The 21,737-nt window shown below is 40.0% G+C and overlaps 1 protein-coding gene across 18 annotated transcripts in view; it reads right to left on the bottom strand.

The window, feature by feature from the left end:
• ESRRG (estrogen related receptor gamma) overlaps positions 1-21,737 on the bottom strand; it is a 599,908-nt gene that overhangs the window by 139,589 nt on the left and 438,582 nt on the right. For all 18 annotated transcript variants that reach the window (XM_046680133.1, XM_046680125.1, XM_046680138.1 and 15 more), the window contains one exon: positions 12,498-12,614. In XM_046680133.1, coding sequence (XP_046536089.1) covers positions 12,498-12,614 — 117 coding nt within the window. The remainder of the gene's footprint in view (positions 1-12,497; positions 12,615-21,737) is intronic.

The following is a 21,737-nucleotide window of genomic DNA, read 5'->3' as shown; positions in this document are numbered from 1 at the left end:
GCTACAACTAGGATACGCAAGTATGAACTGCAGCTTTGGGGAGGGAAAAAAAACATAAAAGGAGGAAGACTGACAACAGATGTTAGCTCAGGGCCAATCTTCCTCACCAAAAAGCACACTTCAAAAAAAAAAAAAAGATGCCCTTACAGTTGGGGCTTTTAAAATAGTAGACATTGCCACACTCCTGTCAAAGGTCTCTATTAATGCTTCTTGCTTCCAAAACCATTCCATTTTCCATGTTATTCTCTTTTAACAGCATGATTCATATTCATGGTGACTTTAACAAGCGTTTAAGCTAAGTCGGATAAAAACAAATTTATGTGGATAATCAGCTGAAATCTATCGCACCTGAGGATCAGTCATTTTTGTGCCTGAGCTGTGCAGCCTACCTGGGTAAGGCTGTGTGGGAGTGGCAGGTCCCTGATATTTGTTCTAGTAGCCACAAAGCCACACTGGCTCGCAAACAGCACAATCTGCCATTCACTTAAGTCTGGTTTGCCAGGAAGCCCAAGGATGGACTCCCCACCAGTACCATCAGGCTCAGGGAATTTGGCTAGCACCAGGCACCTCAGACTTCTGCCAGCTAATTGGCTTTGGGGAAGCCGCTGACCTACTCTCCACTGAGTGGCTTTTGTGAACCTGGAACCCAGCCTGCCTCTCATCATTGATCAACCTTGGCCAAGCCAGCTGGCTTGTTCCTTTGCAGACAGCTTGCCTTAGGGAAGCTGGTTGGTGGCTCTACAACCTACTAAGCGAGAGCGAGGCAGAACGACAGAACAATCTCTCAAGAAATGACCAGTGCTCGCTTTCGATTGAGGGGGACTTAGGAAGGAACAAAATCATGTATGATATCTGATATAAAATAGATGGAGTAGAACTCTGCATAGTCTTAACAAGAAAGGTAACTAGTAAGTTAGGAATGGTGCCCAAATGAAATAAAACCAGGAAGCACTTCACGAAACAGGCCTTATTCAAATGTATGCCAGAATTCCTTTACATTAAATTTAAGCACAATGTCATAAACATCAATGTCACGTTGATATATGTGTGCACTGGGGGAAAGGAACGGAAATCTGTTGTTTGGAAGCCAGTGGAAAACAATTCCATATCAAACAGAGTCCTATAGGCTGTGGCCCCCCTCCCTCACCACTTACCGTGCTGTCACTGGGCCTCAGTGCACGAGCAAATGTCGAAGCAGGTTTTTCCCCCCTTGGGGCAAAATCCATTGAGGATTTTTTTATAATCCAAAAGGAATAAAACTTTGTAGCATATCAGATAAATGCTGGCTTCCCATTTTACGTTCACAAATGGAAATGACAAATGGGGACAATCAAATAAATGATTAACTTTTCATAGTATTCCAATTAAAGCAGGAGGAAGAGGGGGTTAAAAGAACTGTTTCTTATCATTTCAATCTTTCTGGCTTCACACAACGCAGTGGGGTAAATTTATTCAGTTCAAATAATTTTGGGTACTGCATTTGGTGAGTTCACGTGAGAGGATCTATCTACTTCATTTTTAATGTAATTGTTATTTTGGCAAAATAGATAAATATAAAACTGTTCCACGGAACCAGGCATGCACAGGGAGCATATGATAGTCTAAGAGCTCCCTGGATTATATACAGAATCACGGATAGCTCTTTAGAACACTAGTACATCAAATTTCCCCCATTTATAAAACGGATAAGATAGTAATACCCCAGTGATACACTCTGGTCATTTCCTCAAAACAACTGAGTCAGATGCTGCTCAAACTCAGCGAATCTAATCCACTCCTCTCTACAAAGGCAAAATTTATAAGGAATTTGGTTCTGAAGTTGACTTTCTAAAAACTGGTCCCAGAGAGTAAAAACTACGCCATAAGCCAAATGTTCCTCTGTGTTCCAATTTGGATTTAAGTAAGATGTCACACACTGTTTGACAAAAACACAGACCCCTGAAATAGGGTTCCCAGGAACTGAACAGCTTGAGTTGTGCTGATGTTTATTCACACAGTTGATAAACGGGCGAGTTATTCCAAAGTTTATGTTGGGATCTCAAGAATTTCAGAGTGGGAAGTCACCATAAAAGATATTCTAGTCTAACCCTCACATGGTACTTGAACTTGTTCCCTGCAACATCTCACACAGTGATGGGAAACTTACTGCCTTCCAACACGGCTCATTCTATTTCTGGACATTAAGTGAAGAACTCAGAGCAGTGAAGTGAGCTCCGGTTCAAAAAAAAAGGTTTACTTCAGTCATCTTTTAAGAGCTCAGTATCTCATAATACCCATAGCGTCTGAGGAATCCCAAGCTAAATGTATACTTGAATATTCCCGCGGTTCACAAAAAAAACTGTATTCAACAAATACACCGCACAGACACGAGAGCCAGAATGCCTGCTATAAAATCCGGACTCCATCTTGCATTGTGAGAACTTTGGCAAGTAACACAATCTCTCTAAACTTCTATTTTCTTGGTGAAATAGCGATATATGCACCTCTGGGGGTCACTGTAAGGATTAGCAAAAACATAAAAATCTAACGAAAGCACATTGCACAGAGCCTAACGCATATGAAGCTCTCAAGAATATGTTATGACCGTTACCTTTGAAATCTTTCCTATTCATTTTGAGGCAGACTATTCAAGTTTCATATCAACAAAGAATGACAAAAATATCACCATCTGGTAACGCAGTCTCTGTGCACGAAAGAACTTTCTGTGGCACCTTAAATATATTCCCAAATGGTTTAATGTCAAGACAAAGCTCGCAAAGAAAGTGCTCTTTGCTATTACTCATAACTTGGGAGTTTTGTTGAACACTCTGCATTAATGAGGGAGCTTCTTAGGATAATATTGCAACAGAGATTGCAAGAAATACCAGTGAGGTCAAAGCAGTTCTATTAACTGTCATCTAACACAGAAATATTTTCCTTGAATACCATTAAAGCTTTCTCTTTTTCTTTGTTCTGCTTTTTGAAGGCAGTAGGAACCCAAATTTCCCTACCAATAATTCCTGTTTTCAACTTGGCAGCATAATGATATTAGACTTGAGGAAAAAAAAAAATTCACCTTGGCAATGTCTTCTTCAGAGGTTTTTACAAAAGATATTTTGTTAGGATAAATTGCACCAAGCAGGTTCTTTACGGGAGTAAAAACAAACCTGCTTGTTACTAAATGACCTGAATAGCTTTCTGTTTTTTAAAGAGAACCTGCCTGGAAAAATGCTACACTCTGTAAGCAAACATTTTAGTAAAATGGAAGATATGAAACAGTAGAGTAATTAGACAGGTAAGTTGGTCTTTCCTCCTCCTGCTGATAGAGTAAACCCAAAAGACTCTCAGAGTTCCCCCTACCACGTATAAATCAAGACACAAGCTGTGCTTTCAGTAAAACAGTTCTGGGATCATTTTTCTTTATATCCCGGGGGCTCAAGACAACTGACAGGAGAGATGTAATGGCAGCTAAGTGAAGAAACGTATCACCCATGCTCTGACTCAGATATATACCTACACACAAACACACCCACAAATGCCTTCTCTAAATGAAAAAGTAGAAATAGGAATTATACCCTGTGGATTGTGATGAGCTAGCTTAGGATAAAGAGGGCCTGTAGACAAAGAACCCTCTAACGTGAAAGAAGAAGAGTTACTACGGCCTCTAGACTCCTACCATTTCTTCCACCCACAGATTTCCTAAAGATTAGGGCACTGCACATAGCCTAGTGTGCAATAGCCTAATTAGGTCAGTCCTCATAATCCATGAGTCAGGGCAAAAGATGAGGGGGTGGGGGGGTTCCGTTCTATAGAGACTGGTAATTCTTGATGGATTTAAGATCACTCATCAAGCCAAAGGGTTTAAGTAGGGAATAGATGACAGGACCCTTTTAAGGTACTGAGATCCATCAAGGAAGGAAACTAAAAGATTACTTTAGATTTTCATACTCTTTTAATTTAACTTCTTTCCCAGGGACGTATCTAGAGACAGATATGAACTCAGCTTGAACAAAACGAATGGACCTAAACAAATTGTTCTGCATAGTGTCTTAAACTTCACCATTTTGACCTCCACAGCTCCTGACACATGATGCCTTCTTCAACTCATAACCAGCTCGATACTCTAGCTGCTCAGTTATCCTGTAAGGACTTTCCCTGGACCAAACCCACCATTATCTGTATCTTCAGGGGCCACATCAAACCCCAGGTGAGAAGCTGGATTTCCTGAGATCAGAATACCCCTCTTTATGAATGTAACTTACATATATACCTCAGGCACAAACCACTTGTTAAATCCTTAAGCTCTGCTGTTTCTGGGAGCTCCAAGATGCTTTCCCATTTCGTCCACCCCCAACTGAATATTTCAGGTCCCTACAGGCCTGCTGTGCCGAGATTGTGGGCAGTTGACCCAAGACTGGGGCAGGAAAGACCCATTGTTTGGCCAAGGCTGCGACACACAGCTTGACAGAGATACAAGATGGGCCTGAGAATACGACTTTCCTGACTTTCAATCCCATTCCCACTTTATTTGCAATGAGACCTTAGTTAAGTCACTAAAACGTTCTAAACCTTGGGTTCCTCATCTGATTAATGAGAATCTGACTCCCAGGGCCCCACTTTTCTCTGTTGAGTGAGGTTTAAGGTGATAATTAAACCTTAATATCCTGTGCCCTTTCCACATGCAATGGCGATTTATTCCAAATGCTAATTCCCAACCTCTACTTTGACTTCATCCTTAACATGAGGACTAACAATTCAACATACTATTCTTTAAATTGCCTAAACAATATGTAGTCTTCATGCTTAATTTTTAGACTTTTACAAAGTAGGGAAAAATATTGAGCACCTCTCTAATAGAAACTTACTTTAAAGATCTCGAATCAAATATGCAAAGCAAAAATGGTTACCAATAAAACAACATATAACTAGGTTATTTGTTTCATTTTAATGACTCGTGTTTTTCCCCAGAGGAAGTATTTAAAAGGTATTTAAGAGGCCGGCCCAGTGGCATATCAGTTAAGTTCACCCGCTCTGCTTTGGCGGCCCAGGGTTCATGGTTTGGATCCTGGGCGTGGACCTACACACTGCTCATGAAGCCATGCTGTGGAAGTGTGCCACATACAAAATAGAGGAAGACTGGCACAGACGTTATTTCAGGGCCACTCTTTCTCAAGCAAAAAGAAGAAGATTGGCAACAGATGTTAGCCCAGGGCTAATCTTCCTCACACACACACAAAAAATTTTAAATAAATAAATAAAAATAAAAGACATTTAAAATTATATAAACTTGCTCTTCTCCTCTTCCAGTTATGTCAATATTTTTATTTTTAAAAGGCAGCATCAGATAAATCTGACTGGTAGCAAGACAGCAATCTGTGATGAGATTCAGATGCCCACGAAAAGAAGACTCTACTCACTTCACTTCAACATATTGACAAGAGATGGCAAGGACTGTGAGGAAATATAGAGAAAAAGTTTTTTAAACACAGATAAAAATACATAACCAAAACTTCAGTCCCTAAGTATTTAAATCTCTCTTAATTGCTCTACTGTTCCTTCAACTCTCACTTCTGTTAACTTTGACAAAAATAACATACTTCCTGCTTTTCTAAAAAGATGAAGAGCATCCAAAGAATTATTCAGTTAAGACAAAATTAAAAAAACAGCACAGTTCACTAGCCACATCTATCATATCACAGTTCTTAATATATTTTCAAACTTGCGAATATAGTCGTCATCATCATGATCTTAATTATAAGTATCTTTGTGTCATATATTGGTATAATGTTTCTGCAGACACTGTATCTTTTTTTAACAAAATTTATATAATTTTAGGATAGAAAGGATGAGAGAGGAAATAATCCAACTGCCCTCCTGCACATATGGAAATGGAGACAGAGTTGAATGGACTCGCCCCAGATCACAATGCTAGGTAGTGGAAAAATCAGAATAAAAGCTAAAGCAAAATATTTTGCCAGACACATGGGGAGAGCTCAGTTAATATTTATTGAGGTGTAGTAAAATGTATTTCCATCCTCTGATTTTTTCCACTATGCTCTCATATCAAAATTTCCTCAGTAAAATTTAATGTACCTATGAGGTTAGTAGAATTCTCCTAATTCTTTTCGTACTTTTGAAAATGTCTGTGATTTGTCCATTTTCTTTAGTAGACAGAGGAATGAGTTCTCCTTTCTGAATCTAAACTGAGAATTAAAGGCATTCTTCACCTGTAATGTGGTTGGTAAAAACTTCTGTGTGGGTTGAAGCCCTTTTTCCTCTTTTTACTGTTTTTGTATTGCTGTCAATACAAAACAGTATATATTTTCTGTTTTATATTGTTCTTCCCTTTTATGCTGTTGTCTCTCTTCGCCTGACCTAAGGTCAGATATTAAAGACTAAATTTCCTCATGAAATTTCTCAGTAAATTTTCACCTATTGCTGTGCTTCTACGAAAAGTTTGGAAAGGACCCCTCAGGTCATTGATATTTCCAAAGAATAACAAATATCACATTAATTTGTGTTAGTCCCGCAGGTCAATATGATATATGATATCCAGATTCTCGCTTAGTTTCTCCCGCTAACCATCTGCCAGACTCTGTGTCTATATTAGCTCTCTTGCTTTTCACAAAAACCTCACAAGTTCTACCTTCCATCCCCTATTTACAAATAAATAGGCTGAAGCAAGTGGGTCTTTGAGGCTCTATAACTTGCCCCGGCTCCAGGAGACGGCAGAGTCAGGACTCGAATCCAGGCCCACCTGACCCTAAATCTAGACCCCTAGTGCCTCCGACAATAACTAATGTTGACCTGGTCCTTACTCTGGCCCACATGGTATGCTAAGTACTTAACCTGCAGTTTCTTATTGGATATTTACAGCAATACTTTACTTGCAAATACTACTACTGCTATCATCATTCTTCAGATGATGAAAAGGAAGATTAGGAAGGTTAAGTCACTCTTGTTTTAAAGGCAAAGTAAAAAGCACACTTCTTTGGCATGAAATAGCTAATCTGGTCCTCCATGCTGTTTAGATTTATCTACACTTTGGCATGCAGGCTAGCCTGCCTGGGGATTACAATGTTAGGCATAAATGTGGATCTCTTGCTCTCATTTGCAAGAGTTCAAGAAAAATCCTTGAGTTGCCAAAGGGGAAACCATCATACCAAAATACAGCAAAAAGCCCTTCAATTCTTTGATCAGTGAATTCCACATCTAAAGAAAATAATTATTGCTTTCCTAAAATGTCTCTGTTTGCCACCAACAGAGAGAAAACGGAACCAGTATGTCTGGCAACAGACTTTAAATAACCAAGAAGAGAGATCAAAATCAAAATAAATCTTGACCAGATTTATAGGTACACCTTGACTAGTTCTCGTTTTTTCCTTCAAATAAGCAATACCTGAAAAAAATGAAAAGGGAATGTCGAGACCAGATATCTTGTAATAGATGGGTTTTCTCTGACATACAGTATGGCATAATGCTGAAAAAAATGATGCAGGTCCATCATTCATGAGGCTCAGCAGCAAAGTAGAGCCCAGAAAAAGAGAAGGGGATTTTTCATGATGCGGAATGGCGCAACCACTTGGATTTGAACAACTATCATTTTTTTAACTGTACTTCTCAAAGTTTTGTTATGTTGCGGTATTTCATTGTTTTCTCTACACGAGTGTTTCTTTGCTTCAACTGGTAAGAATTTTTTGACTCAAAAATTCTAATGTTAAAACCAAATGTTCGTTCAGATATAATTCTGGTGCTGGCTAATGAGAAATTGCATCTTACAAGAATTTAGTTATGTGCGATGTGATGCGACTGGAATTGTTTGCCCACTAAGCCATCACTTCCCTATTGCACTCCACATCAGAAATGCCAGTCAATAAAACTAAGGATTATTATTTTTCAAAGAGTAACAGTCTCATTTTTCTATAAACCTTTTTAATGAAAACTTTTTCATTTCCCTCAGGCGGCACTTGATCTAAGATGCATTTGGCTAGTTGAATAAAAATACCTCTTAAAGGAAAGAAGATTCCCATCAAAGCTGTTGAAATCTGATTTCATTTCAGATTCTACAACTAATGTTGTTTTTTGTTTAAATAGATTTTGTCTGTCAATTTGCAGACCTGCTGTGCCATCAGCTTGTATGGACTGCTGTGGTCAACACGGGGGTTGTGGGAGCAAATTTTATTATGGACTGGTAATTGAATTGAACAGGTTTACATTTGAATAGATTTACTACATCACGATCTCTGACATACTACATGGGACTGAAATGTCTCTCCATCCATAAAGATACATTTAAGACAGTATCATTCTCTCCAGGCTGAGAAGGCAAGTCTTGAGCCAAGGAGCTGGCCAAACATAATTGTGCATTTATATGCACGGTGATATGCTATATTTCACTGCATTTTTTAAGTACAAAGAAAAAGAATATTCCATATTTACTCATACCCATTCCATCCTTTCTATGGCGGGGAGGGGCTTAGAGAATTGACATTTTCCCATCAAAGTGGGCATAAGGAAGCAAAGGAAAATAAATTATTATTTGAGTATACCAGCAACAGCAGCAATTCCCTTAAAAACAGACTCTCTAAAGGCTTGATCACAGCAACTGAAGAGGTGTGAATTACAGATAAGCGCTGGCCCATTCACTTTCACCAACAACGTTTAATTAAACACAGTTCACACCTCTTCAGTCATTCTAACCACCCTTCAAGCCTGCTCCTGCTTGAAAACCACAATGGGGAAAATTATTGAGTGGAAAATATTTTTTCTACTTCCTCCGTAAACCTGGAAAGGTAAGTGGTTGAATAAACTACAGCAGTAAAATCAAATGGATGAAAAAATTCAATCAACCTGGACAGGGAAGCTTATCTCCATGTACTTTAGTTTTTGAAACAAAATACAAATGTAGGATTCACCAATTCCAAGTGTTCATTGATATATTACTTTTCTAACATTTTTCAAAAATTGATTTGCTTTTTAAAAATAATGTGTCCTCATCTCTCAACTCTTTTTTTTTTCTTCTGCTTTATCTCCCCAAACCCCCCAGTACATAGTTGTATATCTTAGTTGCAGGTCCTTCTAGTTGTGGCATGTGGGATGCCGCATCAACGTGGCCGACGAGCAGTGCCATGTCCACGCCCAGGATCTGAGCCAGCGAAACCCTGGGCTGCCGAAGCAGAGCGTGTGAACTTCGCCACTTGGCCATGGGGCCGGCCCCTCAACTCTCAACTCTTAATTAAGCCTTGTTGAATGAGCATAAATTTAGTTTGAGTCTCTACAGCTCAACTAAGTGGCAATATGAAGACCAAAAATTGACTAACAATTTTTGATCATTATTATCACTTATATTCTGAAAGATGTTTTGTTTGTTACTCTGCTCTAGGGTTTAAGGCAATTGCTAGGATAAAGTTTTCCACCTCAAAAAAGTAACTCTCACCACAGGCCTGAAAGGAAACCTCTTTGTCATGTGGGCTGGGTTGTTAATGTTGGGTTTTTATTTGTATGTTTTCCTTTGTCAAAACTGTCCTTCTAGGGCTGGCCTGGTGGCACAGTGGTTAAGTTCACATGTTCTGCTTCAGCAGCCTGGGGTTCACTGGTTTGGATCCTGGGTGTGCACCTACGTATGCACCACTTGCCAAGCCATGCTGTGGCGGCGTCCCACATATAAAGTAGAGGAAGATGGGCATGGATGTTAGCTCAAGGCCAGTCTTCCTCAGCAAAACAAAACAAAACAAAACAAAACTGTCCTTTCGGCATTTTTCATAGAAGCTTTCTCTAGCAAGAGCAACCATATCAACCTTTTTCACTGTTGCATCATCGGAGCCTAGAACAGTGCCTGGTACATGGGAGGAACTTAATAACTGTTTAGCAAATGGATTATAAACATCAAACATGTTTCACATCAAACGTGAAAAGTCCTAACAGTGTTAAAGACTGTAGAGTGAAAAAGGGAAGTATTCCTCATCTTCATTTTTATTCACCAGTATAACACCATCACCAATCTTTATCTTTCCTTCCACATTTCCATGGATATACCATTGCACTGTGTATCTGCCTTCTTCCATTCTTTCTCCTTTCTCTCTCTCTCTCAGTATTTTTAATGTAAATCATTAGAAAATTTTTTAAGGGGCCAACCCTATAGTATATCGGTAAGTTCGTGTGCTCTGCTTTGGTGGACCAAGGTTTGCAGGTTTGGATCCCAGGTGTGGACCTAGCACCACTCATCAAGCCACGGTATGGTGGCATCCCACATAAAATAGAGGAAGACTGATACAGATGTTAGCTCAGCAACAATCTTCCTCAAGCAAAAAAAAAAAGATGAAGGTTGGCAATGGATGTTATGGCCAATCTTCCTCACACACACACACAAAATTTATTTAATATAAATTTAATATAAACATATTTTTATATAGAAGTATACTTATATATAAATTGAATCATACTATGAGGCAATTTGTTTATTTTTACTTGGCAATATATCTTGGCCATCTTCTCATAAGGCTTTAAGTATAAAGTTATATACTTTGTTTACAGCTTTTTTCAAGTTGAAGACAAGAAGAACTTGAGAGAGGCTTCTTCGTTCCTAGTCAAGGGGGAGTTAGTTCTTAGTGGACAAAAAGTAGAGAAAGACAGCATGAATTCCATGTACCGAAATAAAATTTCATCCACTCATCTTTCTATAACATTGTTCACAGTAAAAATCTTGGGGGGCCGGCCTGGTGGCGCAGTGGTTAAGTGCGTATATTCTGCTTCTCGGCAGCCAGGGGTTCTCTGGTTCGGATCCCGGGTGTGGACACGGCACTGCTTGGCAAAAAGCCATGCTGTGGTAGGCATCCCACGTATAACGTAGAGGAAGATGGGCATGGATGTTAGCTCAGGGCCACTCTTCCTCAGCAAAAAGAGGAAGATTTGCAGCAGTTAGCTCAGGGCTAATCTTCCTCAAAAAAAAAAAAAAATCTTGGAATAAGAACAAACCAGATATAGTAATGCCACACCCCATTGAAGCTCTGGTTCATTCTTGAGGAATAAACACTTGGATCTATTTGAATTTAGAAGTTAAAAAATAAGTGATCTTGGGGCCGGCCCCATGGTGTAGTGTTTAAGTTCGGTGTGTTCTGCTTCTGTGGCCTGGATCTCAGGCATGAACCTACACCACTCGTCAGGCACACTGTAGTGGTGACCCACATATAAAGTAGAGGGAGACTGGCACAGATGTTAGCTCAGGGCTAATCTTCCTCAAGCAAAAAAGAGGAAGATTAGCAACAGATGTTAGCTCAGGGCTAATCTTCCTCAGCAAAAAAAAAAAAACCAAAATGAACCAAAAAATAGGTGATCCCCAGTAACAACAAAATATACCAACTCACAGGGCTGACCGCAGGAACAAGCATATGATATGACTTAACAGAAGCTATATATTTAAATTTTTTTTTTTACCTAATTGTCTTTCAAACATCAATTACTACATTTTTTATCTTGTTACTTTATAAAATTACCATATCTACTTTAAACTCTGGCAAATTTTAGGAAGGGAAGGAAACAGTAAAATATAAATGCAGTATGTAAAATGCACATCTACAAAATCACACACATGTACAGAGATACATTTAAAAAAAACCCCAAAAAACTAAATCTAGGCCTCCCAAAGAAAAGAAGAATTTCTCCCCATCTCCAAGCTAAAATGTTAGTTTTACTAGACATGCTGAAATACACAAATACTTCAGGACCTTTGACCTGGATGGAAGAGTTGAGTGAATTCTAGACTCTGACTAAGTGGGTTCTGTTCCTGGCCCCACCACCTGTTAGCTGGCTGAGCTTAGGCAATTCATTTAGCACAGAATATGTGTTCATTGTTACTATTTTGTGTTTGTCACTGTTACCTCCAACTGAAAGCAAATGGAAAACAATTTTAATATCATTATTACAAGCTCTTTATAACAGAAAATAAGTCCAAAAGATAAGATTAGAAAAAAATAGACAGTGCTTTAAACACAAGATTAATTAAGAAAAATGGTAACCATATTTAAGTGATGGATATGTTAATTATTCGGATTGTGGCGATTATTTCACAATACCTACGTATATCAAAACATCAAGTCACATACTTTAAATAAGTAGAATTTTTAGTTGTCAATTACACCCCAAGAAAGATGGGGGGAAATTTCTCTGTGAACCTAGTAATGAGAAGAAAAGCAAAACGACAATGACAGCAGCCTCTTGTTGTCCTTCATCCTTTGCCTTCTGCAAATCGTATAGATGAAAAGACCAGAACTGCCAAGCATACCTGGTGTGTTTAGATGCGCATCAGATGTGTCCTACCTTGTCCCTTCCTGTTGACGTCAAGCAGTTAGCCACGAGGTAGCAGAAAGTTCAGTTGTAAAGAAGGAGTATTCTGCCATCAGTTCCAGGGGACTTACAGTTACCCCATCTTTTCCTGGTTTCTCTAACGTTTTGTAATTCCATGCACACACCCTCCCCCCATCCCCAACCCAAAGCACAGGACCACCAGCAAAGCGCCTTACCTTCTTTCAGCATGCCCACTTTCAAACACTTCATGAAGCGGCAAGCCTGGCAGGATTTACGTCTGCGCTTCGTGATTTCGCACTCATTCGTGGCAGGGCAGCTATATTCGATATTACCTAAAACACAGAGTTTGAAGAAAAGAAGCCGTTAGATTGGCAAGATCCAGGAAATATTAGCATCTTGAGGCAATGTCAAGTCTGTTACTCCTCCCCCACCTCTAGGAACAAAAGTCACATGGGATTCACGAGGATGTCACAAATGTCATGGAGAGGACACTCTGCTGTAACCAATGAAGATACATTGAACAAGGAGAAAACATACAGTGAAGCTCTTCAAAAGAGTAAGTTTAAAATTAGCCTTTAAAACATTATGCTTGCACCAGAACGGTGGTGTGGTAAAGTTTGGTGTGCTCTGCTCTGGTGGCCCAGGTTCACTCGTTTGGATCCCAGGCACAGACCTACACCACTCATCAAGCCATGCTGTGGCAGGACCCACACACAAAAAGAGAAAGATGGACACAGCTGTTAGCTCAGGGCCACTCTTCCTCAAGCAAAAAAGAGGAAGATTGACAGCAGGTGTTGGCTCAGGGCCAATCTTCCTCAGCCCCCAAAAATTAAAAAACAAAACATTATGCTTAGTCTACCCATGCAACAGTCTTCCAGAATCTTACAATCCAAAGGAAATTTCAAAGCAGTTTATTTCTATAAAAACATTAACATCAAAACTGTACTCTTGGGGCTGGGCCCATGGCTGAGTGGTTAAGCTTGCACACTCCACTTTGGCAGCCCATGGTTTCTCCAGTTTGGATCCTGGGCGTGGACCTAGCACTGCTCATCAAGCCATGCTGAGGTGGCATCCCACATATCAGAACTCGAAGGACCTACATCTAGAATATACAATTATGTACTGGTGGTCTTTGGGGAGAAGAAGAGAAAAAAACTGTATTCTTTTTTTTGAAGAGGAGGATTAGCCCTGAGCTAACATCTGTGCCCATCTTCCTCTATTTTATACGTGGGATGCTGCCACAGCACGGCTTAATAAGCAGTGCATAGCTCCGTTCCTGGGATCTGAACCTGTGAACCCCAGGCCACCGAAGCGGAGTACACAAACTTAACCGCTAGGCCACCAGGATGGCCCCCAAAACTGTATTCTTGTATCATCCATCCTGGATTTCTTTTGGTTATGGATGCTCTGATGCATCAGCCTTATCATCTTTCTGATACTAGATGGTATAAACCCCACTATGCAAAATGATCAGCAGGCTAATTTGGGACCTTTTAGTAAGCTCCTGGAGGGCAGGGACTAAAGTAACGTGGTTTTTCCTGCAACACTTAGCAGAGCCTTGCAACACAATTCTATGCTTGGTAAATGCTTACTGATGATGATGATGATGATGATGGTGATGATGATAGTCATCATCGCGTTTGTTACATTACTTGCATAATGAATTCCAAACACTCCAGCTCCATGGAATTATTACAAATGAGAAAAAACTGCTAGGATATTTTTAATGTTAGAATTAACGTTTTTTTACGGTAGTACACACACATTTGAAATGAGGATGTAGCCGGAAGAAGATCCAAACTTCAACTTGAAATGTTTTCAATTAGCACCAATGACAGCCATGTGGGATGTGCTCTGGGGCTGCCTACAGCTTTGCAAAGAAGCTGCCTTTGAAATAAAACCACTCTCCCCTATCAGCTCCGTCACACAGTGCTTGAAGGTCTTTCCTTACTTCCTAACCCTTTCCCCTTGTGATTAAGTGCATTAGTATCTTAATGAAAATGCATTCTGTTTATTGCCCTCTTGGGAAGGAGGAGGTCATCGCACCAAATGCATAAATTGTCATCAGAGACGGTCCGAGCATAATTGCAATTTTGCTGCTCCATATTTGCAATACCCAGGGTCTGGCCGAGTCCCCTGAAACATACGCAGATTCTGGTAATTAGCATAGAGTCTGCCTGGGACCACAGCATTGATGAAATATTTCAGAGTTAATCACACTTTGTAAACACTGATTTATATTGACTACCTTTCTCCAGACTGATGTCTCCTCATTAAATATCACATTAGTGGATTGCAGGATTATACAAAGACTCCACTACTTGGCAACTGCTAATTCAACAGGAAGTAATACCTAACCACTTCTAACTACTGAAAATTGGTTAAGTACGCACGATTGAAAAAAAAAAAAAAGCTGTGCATTATAACTTGAGATAAGCCTATCAAAACTGTTTGACTAAATCAGCATTCTAATTCAGGGCATTAATAATAATAAAAGCAACTACTCTTTAACATTAGAGGTTAAATAACAAGAGTAATACGAATTGCATCAACAGAATCACACGCTATCACCTTCTTCGAAGATATTACTGATGCTATGATCAGAAAACCAAGGAGATGTCAAAGGAATCAGATTGGCTAGGTCACGGCTGAGGATAAAAGAATTTGGAATCTGAACTCTAGATGAACCACTTTTCACTGCAGTTTCTTTAACCATCACTGAAAATTTATTTTGCATCAAGAGAGTGTTGCTAGTAATTTCCTAGGGGTTAATTAGTATTCTACAACCAAATCTTTCCACTCCACACGGCTTTCCTTATACTTACTTAAAAAGAAACCCAGGTTGATGCTTTCTTAGGAAGAATTAGAAGGATGATGAGTTAGAAAGAAAAAGATGTTTTCCAAACAGCATTTCTTCCCATTTTTTTGTTCCTGAAAACTCCATATGAAGTCGTATTTTGTTCACTTTGCAGTATCAAGGCATGAGCACTAGTCCTACACCTGTAACCCAGTGCTGGAAACTTCTATGACGATGACCCACCATCATACACACAAAATGATCATCTTTCCTTTCAAACTAGTTCCTCTTTGACAATTATATCCTCGCCCTTCACAACAACACGCTTCTGACAGGAAGCTCAACCAGCAGGTGTGACCTTGCACCTGGACTGTGGCAGTTGACTCCTAACTGGGCATTCTGGCTTCCTCTAATCCATGTCGCATACCCTATCCTACTCCTCTCCTGATGACTGCTTTGATCACGTCGTTACCCTAACTAAAAAAAATCAATGATTCCTATGGCCTCCTGAATTAAATAAAAAATATTAGCCTAGCAAATAAAATCCCAACCCCAGTGTAACTCTCATCTACTTTTCCAGTAACACTTCAATTATTACCTTATATGAACTTTTAGATGCAATCAATTCCATGCATTCATTTTCTGCTGTGTCTTTCATTCTCCCCTCTTAGAAGGATCTACCTCTGACCCCCTTTTCTTAAATGATTTCCAAGGCTCAGTGTTCGACTCAAATTCCATCAAAATGTTTCATGAGAGCTTCTCAGGCCATCCTAGCAGAAAATGATTTCTTGGTTCTCCTATCTTTTCAGGGACTCTCATCATACACAGACATGCCAGATTTTGTTAACACTTTTCATATGCATATGACCCATTAGATGGTAGGATCCTGGAGGCAAGGACCATTTCTAATGCCATATAGAAATCTTCCACCGAAAAGTAGTATGTAAGTAAAATAATGCACTTAGAATTAATATGTTCTTGCTATCTCAATGTCATTTTTTAAAAAAATATTTTTGGTGAGGAAGACTGGCCCTAAGCTAACATCTGTGCCCATCTCCTCTATTTTATACATGGGATGCCCGCCACAGCATGGCTTGATGAGCAATGTGTAGGTCTGCACCCGGGATCTGAACCTGAGAACCCCAGGGTGCCAAAGCTGAGTGTGCAAACTTAATCACTATACCTCTGGGCTGGCTCCTCAAGGTCATTTTTATGGACATCAATTAGCGTGTTGTAATGTAGTAATGTCCACTAGGTCAGGTAAGCTGGATGTCTCATTTGGAAGTGATATTAAGAACACTAGGAAAACCATTCCACACAACAAAAAAAGCACAAGAAAGTCTAGTTAATTTTTGAAAACCTTGAAAAGTAGCTTTGACAAAAATGGCGATGCATGGCAAAATAGGGGAAAACATCAAGGGGAAAATCAGAAAAAATACAAAGGCTTCTGGGGAATAAAGTGTGAAAAGAAAAAGAAAACTGTTAACAGACTTTAAAGGAAATAAAAGTACATCTTGATACGAACAGGAGAAGAATAAAAGAAATATAAAATATGAAAATACAGATAGATGGTACTAAAAGTTATTTAATTTTATCTTTTTATAATACTTATTATTATTTACAAAATAGGTGCTCTAAGAATTGTAGCCACATTGGAGAAAATATTTAGGGGTGATTCCACAATACTGGTTAAATCTATGAATGATCCTTCTATGAATGATTGCATAAAGATTTTTAAATTTCTTCGAAAAACAGAAGGGAAATTGTCAAATCGCCAAAGGAGAGTTTTAGAGCACACATAAAAAAGTGCTCTGGGGGCCGGCTCCGTGGCCGAATGGTTAAGTTCACGCGCTCCGCTGCAGCAGCCCAGGGTTCGGATCCTGGGCGCGGACATGGCACCGCTTGTCAGGCCACATTGAGGTGGCGTCCCACATCCCACAACTAGAAGGACCTGCAACTAAGATACACAACTGTGTACAGGGGGGTTGGGGGAGATAAAGCAGAAAAAAAAAAAAAAGATTAGCAACAGTTGTTAGCTCAGGTGCCAATCTTTAAAAAAAAAAAAAAAGTGCTCTGTTTCCTTTCTAACGCTTACATTCCATAATCCCTGAATGACAAAGGGAAATGTAGAGGCAGAGAAATTTTGTGTGTGTGTGTCCTTTTTTTTGGTGAGGAAGATTGGCCCTGAGCTAACATCTGTTGCCTATCTACCTCGTTCTGCTTGAGGAAGACTGTCGCTGGGCTTACACCTGTGCCAGTCTTCCTCTATGTTGTATGTGGGGCACTGCCACAGCATGGCTTGATGAGTGATATGAAGGTCCACGTCCGGGATCTGAACTGGCAAACCCTGGGCTGCCAAAGTGGAGCACACAAACTTCACCACCATGCCACAGGGCTGGCTCCAGAGAAATTTTTAATAGTGCCTTAGAATGAATCCTTGAGGGAGGAGCTCTGTCTTATTCTTTGCCGAATCCGCAGTGCTCATGAAGGAGCCTGCAATTCTGTATCACGCACAGGGTTGGAACAGAAAGAGGTAGTTCCTGTTCTTGAGGAGTCTACCATCTTACAAAGGAGACAGGACATGTCAACAAATAACAACACAACACAACTTAGTGCGTGGCGCAGTGGTTCCGGAGTACCGCCATGAAGGTGCACACACATACATTTCCACAAATGCAGGAATCACGCTTACAAAAGTCAGTGAATTCTTCACACAGGATCAAATGCTTGACTTGTGCTGTGAAAAAGGAATAAATAAGTACCTCGGGGTAAAGGAATCTTCCCAAAGCTACAGGATACAACATTTTTGTAAAAAACTCACTGTGAACGGATAGAAAACAGAGTGGTCCTGAGTGTTTTCATAAATGACACGTTTTCAGCTAAGTGTATAGAAATTGTGTACGATGAATCAGGTATCTTTCAGCCAGATGTCCTGTTTCAATAAATTTGTCTTGACGTTTATGGATGATAACCTTGATCTCACTAAGTAACACTGGTTTATATCTTGAAAAACAAATCAACATCATTCTAAAGAATGTATTTGCTGGAGGGAAATCTCTGTAATTTTCAAGCCCTCCCATTGAGTTGCATAGTTCATCCTCGCTGGCTAGGATCACCCACCCAAGGGTCTTTGATCCACGTTAGAGTCTACAGAGATTCTGCCCTTGAAAAACCTTCCCTGGTCCTTTTTCTATTCAATACAGAAAACATTTTAGCCTAAAAATGTGCTGCCCCAAGCACCTGGGTAACAGCGTTCCATCTATTTTGGTAATGGCTCAAAGCCATTACTCCCAGTAGACCATATGATCTCTATGGGGCACTTGTTTTCCTCCGATTCACGAAAAGTGGAAACTAGACAAAAATATTTCCAGTAGCAACTGTGGCACCTGGAATGTTAACACTGGACAGTCATTCAGGAGGATGCAGAAGCGACTGTTCATAGCCTAGGATTCTCATTGCAGACGCAGAGTTTTCTTGGATTCTAGCTTGCTATTTTCTGGGACACATTTGTTAGATGGCACCAGGGACCAAATTGGGCAGCTCCTGATGACACGACTGGAATTTTCCCAGTTTTGTCAATAGCTGGGGAAGTGAGTTTTGCTGCAGAGGGAACAAAATCAACACGGAAGCTGTGGGTTTTTAAACCAGGCTGACAAGAATGATAGAGCAATTTATAATATCTCCTGGCGGCTTTTCAGAAAGTCCTGGGCTCTGATTACTTATTTCAGAGTCTTTTGTACAATTAGTTTGCAGGCAATATAATTTTCTCACTTACTGCTTAATAGAATCTTGCAGCTAGCTGGCGGACAGAATAACAGGGTGTATGTAAAACTCCAGCCTGGAGTGCCAGTGGATAATTTGTATATTCCTTTCAGTCACTTAATGGACTTTTACAGTTTGGCAGTGAAAGGACTGAATGATGTAAATTAGCATGGCATCTCAAAATAAAAATATATGTCAAATCTTTACTCCCGACTCGCATCGCTCACACACACAGTAATGATGCACTTCCCTTTATGGAGTTCCTGAGAGTTGCCCTCTTTTTCATACATACAGACATCATAATTGTAAAACCAATTTGAAAGCATCTGTATATTTCTCTCAATTGTTTTAATTTTATTAACAGAACCAAATGGCTTGAGATGACCCACAGGGCATTCCAAGTGGGGTTTATCCAATTGTTTTCCAACATTAAGTGATTTAAAAATAATGGGATTTGCCTCAGTACACAATTACAGAACATTAAAAACATGCAGGCAATAATCTGCAGTATTTTGGTTTCAAATGCCCAAAAACATAAAAAAGAAAGAAAGAAAACCCTCTCTTTTGTTCTAGAGTAGTAAAGGGTTTTCTATACAGAGACACAACTTCCCTTTCTTTTCTTTTCTCTCTTGTTTTTAATGCTCCTTTGTTTCTAGCTACTTTCTGCTCATTCCACCTGAAAAAGAAAATAATGTTATCCATAGTTGGTATTAGATAACATGGAATAATAATTTATTATGTATCTGTGGTAAAAAAAAAAAGGGGGTCATAATTGCATCAGTGCACATACAGTTAAGGATGCTATTTCTTTTTTCAAAGAATACACCCAAAGTTAGACTTCAAAATAAGTTACCCAGGGACACTATACCTGTTCCCAAGGGATTACTCTGAACACTTTTTGAAGCTTCCTTTAGAACTGCCATTGCAGTCACCTTACAAGCTATGGGGGTGAGGGAGGAAGAAGTCAAACGCCACTTCATTCATATTCACTCAAAACATTTGACTGGCCTCTTTATCACAAGATGCAACGCCAAATGATTTGGGTCCATTATTAAATTTTAAATCTGCCTTCAGATTTCAAAGATCTTCAGATCACTGAAGGTATTTCAAGAATCTGCCTCCAGCCCTAAAAGAGGACGCCCCAAATATTACAAGGAATGGCAGTGCCAGACAACTAAAGGGACCCCAAACCACCGTGAAGTGTAGGTTGTGGCATACTGAGGTGGGACGAGAGGAATGTCCTGTCAGGTTAACAGTCACATCCGTTTCTTATCAAAGCAATTTCATACAGAGGGTTACACCAAAGTCTTATTGCCCTTGCCTTTTCGCTGTCCCTCTACCCCCTAAAAAATGAGGTGGGAGAAAGGTGGGTATAGAAAAGGTCTTCTGATATTTGGTTCTTTAAGGTTCTGTAGGATTAAATTCTGATAATCACAGACACAGTATTTAAGAGCCACAATAGTATGTGGACACAAATTGCTGAATTTCACAGTGAAACTCAGGGCTCACTCCCAAATGGGAATAGATGATGCTTTGCCTTTAAGGAAAGAAGATCAGAAAGAAACCCACAAGCAGGCAGGCTTATAAACCCTGAGCCATGTCCAGCGACTGGAGACTGGGACCACATACTCTGGTTTCATCCTCCAGTGAACCCTGTTGGGAGGGCTACTGAGCCTACAGCGGGTACCAACATTGACCACCTCCCAGTACAGTATATCTAATCACAAGATCCTATTTCCCCATTGTATTGAATAAAAAATGGTTTAGGGGCTGGCCCCGTGGCCGAGGGGTTAAGTTCGCGCGCTCCGCTGCAGGCGACCCAGTGTTTTGTTGGTTCGAATCCTTGGTGCGGACATGGCACTGCTCATCAAACCACGCTGAGGCAGTGTCCCACATGCCACAGCTAGAAGGACCCACAATGAAGAATATACAACTATGTACCGGGGGGCTTTGGGGAGAAAAAGGAAAAAATAAAATCTTAAACAAAACAAAACAAAAAAATGGTTTAGCAGAAAAACAAGGCTATAAAATGGGATGAAATTACTTAGCCTTGATTTTTTTCCAGTTGTTTAAACTGGAAAGACATATCCTGCCTCAGTTTCCCCCAGATATGTGAGCATGGTCATTTGTTTTTCACTTTAATTCCACAGCAATTAACTCAAGACTAGGCACTGAGCATATTCATGTCCAAGAAAAGGTGGAAACAATTCTTGTATGCCCACTGCATGTCCATCCTTAGCTCCTGCCTTCTTATGGATCAGGAAAACATCTGAGGATGAATGAGTGAGGGCACAGGCAGAGAGAAGAGGGAGGAAGGACATGGCAGCCGTAGGTCCAAATTCCAGCTCTGCCATTTATTAGCTGTGTGAACTTGAACTGTGACTTTACTTGTATTAGTTTAGGTTTGCTAAACTGCAGAAGAGGAATAATCACATCTGCTTTATAACATGGTAAGCATTACATGAAATAGAGCTATTAAAACCACATATCGGGGGTCGGCCCAGTGGCACAGCAGTTAAGTGCACACGTTCCACTTCGGCAACCTGGGGTTCACTGGTTCGGATCCTGGGTGTGGACATGGCACCACCTGGCAAGCCATGCTGTGGTAGGTGTCCCATGTATAAAGTAGAAGATGGGCACAGATGTTAGCTTAGGGACAGTCTTCCTCAGCTAAAAGAGGAGGATTGGCAGCAGATGTTAGCTCAGGGCTAATCTTCCTCAAAAAAAAAAAAAAACCCACCACATATTGTTTTGTTCTCCCTTCTGAGAAGAAAAGGGAGAAACACTGTAAGATTCCATTGATTATTAAATACTTTGACTCTAAGATTTAAGTCTGGAGTTTGGGAATAGTATAAAAACAACCTTCCTCAGATTTATGCAATGGTGTGAAAATGAA

Source organism: Equus quagga, chromosome 12, assembly GCF_021613505.1.
Source record: "Equus quagga isolate Etosha38 chromosome 12, UCLA_HA_Equagga_1.0, whole genome shotgun sequence".
Classification (NCBI taxonomy): Eukaryota; Metazoa; Chordata; class Mammalia; order Perissodactyla; family Equidae; genus Equus; species Equus quagga.
This window is presented reverse-complemented; position numbering and strand designations above follow the sequence as displayed.